The sequence below is a fragment of the Sardina pilchardus genome, chromosome 19, assembly GCF_963854185.1.
Source record: "Sardina pilchardus chromosome 19, fSarPil1.1, whole genome shotgun sequence".
Lineage (NCBI taxonomy): Eukaryota > Metazoa > Chordata > Actinopteri > Clupeiformes > Clupeidae > Sardina > Sardina pilchardus.
Genome location: NC_085012.1, coordinates 18,147,570 through 18,157,569, shown reverse-complemented (window position 1 = coordinate 18,157,569; position 10,000 = coordinate 18,147,570). Strand labels below are relative to the sequence as shown.

The window sequence follows — 10,000 nt, the reverse complement described above, 5'->3', positions numbered from 1 at the left end:
TTAATATGCTGTAATATAATCCATCATAAACAAAATGAACCAGAAGGGATCATATTAGCAGAAGGATAATGGCATAATACATTAGGAGCGCCGGGCGATGATATTACGGCTTTTGTTTTACACATTCTCCTCTATGTCCTCTCGAGATGAGATAAAGATACAACTCTCAAACAGTATCATTAAAGAGATCAAACATCTTGGTGATACAATTCATGCTGAATACAGAATAGACCAGCAAGAAGGCGTCTGCTGTATGTGCTCTAACTCTGTCACCGCAGAATACTCGTCAGTCCATTCACTAAATCTGAAATAATTTCCACACCACCTCTCTCTCTCACACACACACACACACACAAACACACAGACAGGCACATTCACATGCACACACACACACACACACACACACACACACACACACACACACACACACACACACACACACACACACACACACACACTAGAGGCAAGACCGGCTATCTTGGGTGATGTAAAAAAAAATTAAAACGTTAGCCTATCGGGAAATTTTAAGATCAAAGAAAATGAAGGGAAGCATAGGCCTACTATGTGAGGTAGGCTTGTTTGCGTTACATACAGTACTGTGGTAAAGACATAGGCTACTACTGGTATAAGGCTGACTGTTGCAGATAAATTCAAGACTTTTCGTCAATGGTAAAACTAGAATAGGCTATGCTTGCCTGGGCCTCTTGTGCTAATGTGCACTGTGAGTCTGACCTCCTGCATACTGTACGTGCACACTCATCTGATTCTGCAGACCATGAATAATTCCATTTTGACAGTTGTTTAATAGGCTAAACACAGGCTAGCCACACACGTGAACATTTAATCACTAGCATGGGAATAACTGAGGCAATAATTGAGACTGAGATCTGCGTTCGGATAGAAAAATGAAAATGCCTGTCGGTTTCAGGTCGGGTTCAGACAGATATACAGTATGCAGCCCGAACAGCACACACACACACACACACACACATACACACACTGTACAGCACACACACACACACACACACACACACACACACACACACACACACACACACACACACACATACACACACACGTACATCTGAGAGACCCAAACCGTTTCACTAAATCATCACATTCCTCATATTTTGAATTATGAATGTATACTAAATTTATATTTCAAAACAACACAAACGCCTATGAGGCGAACTGTCTGTAACAGAAAAGGTGATGTGTAGCTCCATTTTCTGATGCCAGCTCATGGTATTACTAGCACCTGTCCATCTATGACTATACATTTAGCAAGGGGATAAGGCACAAGCTGGAATGGCAATATCCCATAGGAGACCTCAGAGACAGAGCTGGTCCGCATTGACTGTGACAGGTAGCTGCCTTACAGTTTACTGAGATGTTCACTGACATACAGTACAGTATGCTTTGGTTCGGAGAATAAGGTTCAGGCCACGTCACAATAATAATAATAATAATAATAATAATAATAATAATAATAATAATAAAAAGCCACAACCAGTAACATGTCCAGCATGTGAATTAGAGCAAGGGAAAGATGGCCACACTGCTGATAATACCTCATAACACAATAATGCTTGTGCCAACACTTTAAACACACTCTAACCATGTCAGTTTAGTGTTGTTGTTTTTTGGTTTTGCCCACACTGCTTGTAACACATTAGGATAACCTAGCAAGTACCATCTACTATCTGTTGGCTTCTTTGCTAATGCTGTGTGTGTGTGTGTGTGTGTGTGTGTGTGTGTGTGTGTGTGTGTGTGTGTGTGTGTGTGTGTGTGTGTGTGTGTGTGTGTGTGTGTGTGTGTGTGTGTGTGTGTGAGTGTCTGTGTGTGTGTGTGTGTGTGTGTGTGTGTGTGTGTGTGTGTGCGTGCGTGTGTGTGTGTGTTTGCGTTGGTGTTATGGCCGTGGGTGTGGAGTGTATGCTCATCCTCTCACGGACCAACACTCTGCGATGGACTCCCTCTGTGTCTCCCGACTGGGCCGCTGTTTACACAGACGAGGAGCCTAGTGGAAGTAAACATCACTCTAGCAACCCTTCAGATCTCTCCCTCCCTCTCTCGCTCTCTCTCTCTCTCTCTCTCTCTCTCTCTCTCTCTCTCACACACACACACACACACACATTTCTCTCTCTCGCTCTCTCACTCTCACTCTCTCTCAGACACACACACACACACACATTCTCTCACTCTCTCACTCTCTCTCATGCCTGCGTTAAGTGTCTTGTTAATATGAGTGTGGCCCAAAACGTGCTGAAATAGCTTTCTATGACACTTGAGTTGATAGACCACAAATCTGCAAACCAGTGTCATCAGTGTTAATGGGCTACACTATTGGTTAAAAAAAGGAAATATGTTTGCTGCATATTGATTTGTGTCTGTGCTTTTTTCCCCGTCTTCTTTTTTTGTAATTGCACATGAATGAAACAGCACTTTGAATGTCTGTTCATTACAACTTAAGCAGTGCATTTTCATTATAATAATTTCTCTCTTTTAAAAAAAATAGCATTATCACAGTCAAAAACAACATCAACGACAAAAACAGCAGCAACAACAACATACAACAACAACAGACTCTGCAGTGTGTAGGGTCTTTTGCATTCCAAGCCTTCTCTCCCTTTTTTTTTTTAAACAAGCCTGCCTTGGTGGTGGTCACTGGTTCCATTGCCAGGCTCATTGATTGGAAAATCAAATGATTGTGTTGTCACAATCATGATCTCTAATCAGAACAGGCTTCTGGTGTTTACGTTCTCCCCAAATGAGCTTTGATTCGCTGGCTGTCGAACACCGACTCCTGAGGCAAGGTCAGCACTGACCTCATAGGACAGAATTGATTTCAGCTTACGCACCGTGGCCATGTGCACACACTCTGGAAATCAGGATATCACAACATGTTTCATCATAATCATTGTTTACAGAAGATTATGAAGTGTTGTTGACATCATCCAGGCATTTGACCAAATGTGAGGATTTTCATTTTTTTTGGTAGTAAAATAATATTACTACTAATTACGACTAATTTAATCTTTTTTTTTCTGGATCAGTGGAGAGTGACATCATCTTGACCATGTTCGAGCATCATGAGTACAACTCTGATCTTGACCACATTAGTTCGACTCAGACCCAAGGTAATAAAGGCAGAAATATAGGCTAGGCTACTTAATAATGCTAATAATGCTAATATGTGACCCTGTAAAGCGGAACCATTCGTTTCGGTAAAATTTACTAAATTAAGTTATTGTACTCACGTGAACGGCCATAAACTAAGCTTTCCAACAATATGTGTATCGAGGGTATTACACAAACTATCGCTAAGATAACCGCATCCAAAGTTGACATGGTTCTCCTGTCACGATATGCCAGAAGAGGAGAAATCACCTTTTTAAGTGCCGTGTGCACAACGGGAATGACAGCAAATGTGTTGAATCTTCGCCGGGTTTAACAGTCAAAACGTATGTTTTTCCGTGAAATGCGTTCACGATATGAAACTGTAGACTGTATACAGTTGAATTATGCGAACACGTGAAATTCAACATTTTAACCCGGAAGTTTGTTATTGTTGATTTTCTCAAAATAATGTTGTGCGCAAAACGACTGATTTCGCTTTGAATGGTCACATATGTTAATCTTATTAATGCTAGCACTAAGGCTAATGTTAATGCTAATGTCAATGCTAATGTCAATGCTAATAACAATGAGAAGAGGAGGAATCGAAGACGATCTTTACCTTAATTGCACCCATTCCTTCCCACCCAAGAAAGCCTGAGCCATGTGAGCCTCTCTGCAGCCTGTGCCCATACACAGAGCACGTCCTCCTACGAGGCAGCTCTCCCACATTTCATGTGTTCCAACAGGAGCCAGCCCATCTCCCTCAGAAGCGAATATGACACGGGACATGATGCCCGCATCTCACACACACCATAAGCCGCCAGCAAGGATTGTGCCGTGCACCTCTTGTCAAAGCTCCCCTCACTCTCTCTGTGTCTAGACTAGAACAACAACGACGACGACGACAACAACAACAAGCCTTGGAAAAACTGTCAACGGCGCTGTCGCAGTCTATCTGACATTTCAATTCGGTTCATCATATGGGCTTTCCCCCCCCCTTTTTATTCAGACAGGACAGTGAGGAGCGAGAGTGGGATAGAGAAATGACAGCAGGTCGGCCTCACACTCAAGACTCCGGTGGACACTGACTGGTTGGTATGCTATCGTTTACACCGCAGCTCCCTGATCTTTTGTCGATGTGGCTGTTGTCTTCTGCGGGGTTAGCGTAAGATCATGAGACGGTGAGTTTTTACTCACCGACTTCAGACATCTCGGGCACAGTAGCCTGGTACGTGTCTCGGGAGAACTTGGGCTCGTTGTCGTTGATGTCGTGGATCTTGATGGTGAAATTGGACCAGTCCTCCAGGGGCTGGCCCGTCCGCCGGTTGACGGCCTGGGCTCGCAGCACGTAGTAGGCCTTTTCCTCGCGGTCCAGGCGCCTCTTAGCGTGGATGTCACCCGACGTCTCGTTAATCTCGAACATCACACCGGCACCATCACCTATGAGGACGTATTTCACGCTGCCGTCACCTCTGTCTTTATCCGAATGCAACTGAAAGGAAGGGATAGAGAGAAGAAGGAGGAGGAGGAGGAGGAAGAAGAGAGAAGAGAAGAACACAGATGAATATTACTTGTATGGATCAAAATAGAAATGTTATGGCCTTCTAACATATCATCGCAATATGTTAGGCTACTGTTCTGTCACATTCAGACAATGTATTAGGACTTTCAATCATGATCCATACATCATACACATGATCAATAACCTTATACCAACACCCACTAGTAGTCAATTATGGATTTACTAAAAAATAAAGGACCTTTTGAGTAAGAATAAGAAAGTGTTCAATAAAAGCGTAACGTGCCATGATGCTGAAAAAGAACCTCTTTGAGAATGAAAACATATTATTATTGTATTAAAGGGCAACATATCCACCCTAAACTAAAGAGTCAAGAAAAGGCATAGGGCATCTCTCATTTGAAATATACTATACTTCCCTTTTATCTCTCAATGCCTGAAACATGATGCAACATATTTAACAAAAATCACTAAACTAGTGCAGTGTAAAGATAACACAAGTCTGAGATATGGACGGTAGCATTTGAGGCTCCTTTTATGAATATAAAGTGAAAAGAGCAATATTAAGTGAGGGAATTTAAAGTAAGTAAATAATATGCACAATCAAAAGAATTAATAATTATTAATCATATATTATCACAGCACATTGTATCAAAGGATGTGTCCAGACATTGTACCAAGTGTGACTTATAATCAAGTCTGACCCTGTCATCCCACAAAAAGCCCTTTCACGGAGAACTTTCTTTCAAGTCCCTCCAAGATCCTCTCGGTTTGCACCTGTTCCTTAGCAACTTGTGCGCAACTAAGCACATCATTGAATTCCCCAGCGCTCTTCAGCTGATTGCACAGTGTGGTCCTGATTGTAACAGCCACCTGAAGAGGCCGTCTTGGTGAACAGGAGGCATGTGGGTCACCGGACATATATAACCCCTTTACACATTATGGTACATACTTCCCTCAATGGCAAATAATTCCCATAATAATGAGATTAATAATAAATAATAATAATAATACATTTTATTTGTATTGCACTTTATATTATGGACAATCTCAAAGTGCTACAAAATTATAATGCAAATGGATAACAGATAAAGACAGATAAAAAATAATGCAATTTAAAATAGATTATATACATACACACACACACACGCGCACACACACACACACATTCACACATACGTGTATAAAATACACACACACACACACACACACACACACACACACAAACACACACATACAACACACACACACATCAACAAAATACATTTAACAGAAGCTTTTTTAAAAAGATATGTTTTCAAAAGTTTTTTTTAAAAGTGTTCAATGTCTGTGGGGCCCTCAGGTCGTCAGGGAGGGCATTCCATAGCCTGGGAGCAGCAGCAGAGAAAGCTCTGTCACCCATCCTGTGGAGCTTGGTTCTGGGATTTGGAGGGTGTTAATGATTGTTGACCGCAGGGGGCGTGAGGAGGTCTGGGGGTGAGGAGTTCCTGTAGGTAGAGGGGAGCATGTCCATATATGCACTGGTGGGTGAGGAGTGTGATCTTATACTCTATTCTGAAATTAACCGGGAGCCAAGTGGAGACTTTTTAGAATGGGGGGTGATATGTTCATGCTTGCGCACCCTCATCAGGATCCTGGCAGCACTGTTCTGGATGTATTGAAGTCTCTGGATGCTCTTGCCAGAGATCCCAATGAGGAGTGCATTGCAATAGTCCAGCCTGGGGAAACAAAGGCGTGGATGAGCTTCTCTGCATCGCCCAGGGTGAGAGTTGGACGGAGTTTGGCAATGTTCTTGAGGTGGTAAAATGAAGTCTTGCAGAGATGTTTGATGTGGGTGTCAAAAGTCAGTTGTGGGTCCATTTTAACACCCAAGTTGGTGACAGATGTTGACAGGGAGATGTTTTGTCCAGAGAAGGTGATATTTTTGATGGTGGAAGAGCGGAGCTGATGTGATGAGCCAACTAGAATTGCTTCTGTTTTAGAGCTGTTCAATTGAAGGAAGTTGAGCTTCATCCAAGCCTCTATCTCCTCCAGACATGTGGTCAGTGTGGATGTTGGCAGGGGAGCAGATGAAGTGGGGGTTGTCCTGAGGTAGAGCTGTGTGTCATCAGCATAACAGTGGAAAGTTATTCCGTGTCTGCTAATGATATTGCCGAGGGGGAGCATGTAGATGGTGAAGAGGGTGGGGCCCAGCACAGAACCCTGAGGGACACCACAGGTGACGTTGTGGGTATGTGATTTTGCCCTGCCCAGGGCGACGTGCTCGGTTCTGCCGGTCAGGTAAGAGTGGAACCAGTTGTAGGCATTGTCTGAGAGTCCAATGGTGTACTGCAGGCGATGGAGGAGGATGTTGTGGTCTACTGTATCAAAAGCAGCTGTTAGGTCCAGAAGGATGAGCAGAGATGGAGAACCAGTATCTGCTGTCATCAGGAGGTCATTGGTGACCCTAACCAGGGCTGTTTCTGTGCTATGGCCAGGACGGAAACCAGACTGAAACTTTTCAAACAGGTTGTTGTGTTTGAGGTGATCAAAAAGTTGTGCTGCAACTGTTTTTTCCAGAACCTTTGACAGGAATGATTAAAGTGATTAATGAATATACATATATACAAACAGCATGAGTCTTCAGCTTTGAGTGGTGGCTACCAAGCTTGCAAGTGAGGCAAAAGCATTCAAGTGACAGAAAGGTATTTTGGCTGCTTTTTCACATGTGTCGGTAGGGACGTTTCGCAATTGCAGTGTTGCTCCAGCCGTCTCACACGGCGGACACATTCAAAGACAGCGGCAGATTCCAGAGCATGGCACATTTTTGGGTAGCCTTGAGTCTTTGCCTAAAGACCCATTCAGGCAGGAAGAGACTAGAAGCGATGGGAGACTGTGGAATGTTGTTGGTACTCGGCGCTTTGTAGTAACTTTTAAGGCATCAAGTAATAGGCGATATGTTGAATCAGTGGCTGTGTGAGGCTTTAGCACGGGTATTGCCAGCAAGGAGAGAGAGAGAGAGAGAAAGAGAGAGAGAGAGAGAGAGAGAGAGATAATGTGTCTATTTTGAGAGACATAGTGTTGCAATCTACCCAATGATATGCTATATCTTCCTCACTGTGTGTATGCAATCAGTGTTACTTACAATCTTAGAAGGACCATATAGGCAAATGCATGGTGTTGCAGTTGACCTAAAGATATCCTCCTATCGCCTTCACTGTGTATATGCAACCCGTGTTACTTGCAATCTCAGAACTTAAAACCACTCTGCAAACCTGTACATTTGAGTTCAGGCCAACCTCTGGGTCAACATTCCATTTGGGAGCCGAGCATTGTCCCCTCCTTATCTCTGCCATGCACATCTAAAAGGTACTCCAGTTCAATTACTCACTGTAAAAGCAGAGGCCATTATTCTAAAGACTATTAATTGGCCACTCCACGTGTCCTATTGAAAAATTCCCTCCTTTTCACTCAGAAGTTATTCAGCGAATGCCCCCTCTTTTTAGTCCATCCCAAATCTGCTCAATGCATAAGGGCGTTACGTAACACAGAAATGGGCACACAGTATAGACATGGACATTTTGAGTTCCATTTTGCTCTTTTATCCATGATATGATGCAAGGTTAATGGACAACAATCTGTATTGTATTCGGGCCAATGACATGACATGCAGATTTTTTGAGTCCAATCATTTTAAATGATTCCTAACAAGCATCATAAAACCTGTGTTATTTGACATATTTTCTGTTTATCATAAAAATTATAAGAAATATATTTTATGCTTTGTCATCTCAAACCATAAAATGTCAGGTGGCACAACCAACATCACACACACACACACACACACACACACACACACACACACACACACACACACACACACACACACACACACACATTCAGACACCAACACATCTGTTTTGATATCCAGATGGAACGAATTCTTGTACGCAAACAACTTCACACACACTCACACATACACACACATACACAGATGCAATTAACCTGCAGCCACCTATGGGTCTGTGTCAAGTTGACCCTCATGCAAACAGGCACGTAATATATAATAAATGCACACACCGGCAAAGTGATCATATTCATCATGATCTCAGAGCAAACACTAAAGAAGTGTAACTCTAATGCATGCAAACATTAGGCTGGAATTCATTATTGGCGCGTTAACTTTGTTTGCTGTCATATCTCAAGGGCTCTCAGAGTGACTGACTGGAAACAAGCAAGGGACACTGCACACAGCATCTCCACGCGGATATAAATAACATCACAGGCAGAGAATATCTAATTATCTCTCTCTCTCTCTCTCTCTCTCTCTCACACACACACACACACACACACACACACATACACACACACACACTTTCTGTCTACCTTTACCTCTATCTCTCATATGCACATACAGAGAGAAAGAAAGAGAAAGACAGAGAGAGAGAGAGAGAGAGAGAGAGAGAGAGAGAGAGAATTGTACGCATCCATCTCTAAGTGCATTGCTAGCCCATTGAGTTATGGGTTAAACGTGCAGTACTGAAGTCTCCCTTCATTGGTAATGACACTGTGGCTGTGTTAGCTGCCTATGGAGAAAACAATGTCGGTCCTTGTTACTGCCGATAAAAATAAGCCTGCCTCCATGCTCTTGGGATCAAACCGCACTAACTTCATTAGCATAAGTGAGATTTTATGCGAAATAGTTGCCTCCCTCTAACTTCACAACACTGTAATCACTGGTGTAGAACATTTGAACATTAGAAGGTTTCAACACATGTTCAAAATGATGTTTATAATTGTACAGTAGATTTAATAAAGCCCACGCGATGTTCATCGACTGCGACCTTCGGAGAAGTACACAGGACCACCCAATGATGATGATAAAGAATGATACAGAAAACAGCTACATCCCAAGCATGCTGAACACCCAAAGTGTTATGTATCTGATTGGGGGGGGGGGCACTGAATTGAATCAACTACCAGGAGATGGGTGTGGGAGAGGGAACTGAATGTAAGACAAAGAGCTGCCCTCCACACCACCCCAAACATGGGGAAAATCCCCTAATGGCGGCGTAATTGGAAATCCCACGTCCTTTACAGCAGTTGAAATCCTCTCATACACCCCGACGCACAACGCCCGCTTCGTTCCCCCGCTGCCTTTCAAAAGTGCCCATTAATCCCTTAAAAGAATCAAGAGATGTCAGACTCCAGAGCTGTAAGCTGGAGGGGACTCTGTTATACTTCCCCACACCCCTCCTTCCCCCACCTCACACACACACACACACACACACACACACACACAGACACACACAAACACACAGACACACACAGACACACACACACACACACACACACACACACACACACACACACACACAAACACAC

At 43.1% G+C, this 10,000-nt stretch overlaps 1 protein-coding gene across 1 annotated transcript in view; it reads right to left on the bottom strand.

The window, feature by feature from the left end:
* Positions 1-10,000, bottom strand: part of LOC134065772 (cadherin-9-like) — a 39,210-nt gene that overhangs the window by 20,760 nt on the left and 8,450 nt on the right. The window contains exon 2 of the mRNA XM_062520848.1: positions 4,315-4,609. Coding sequence (XP_062376832.1) covers positions 4,315-4,609 — 295 coding nt within the window. The remainder of the gene's footprint in view (positions 1-4,314; positions 4,610-10,000) is intronic.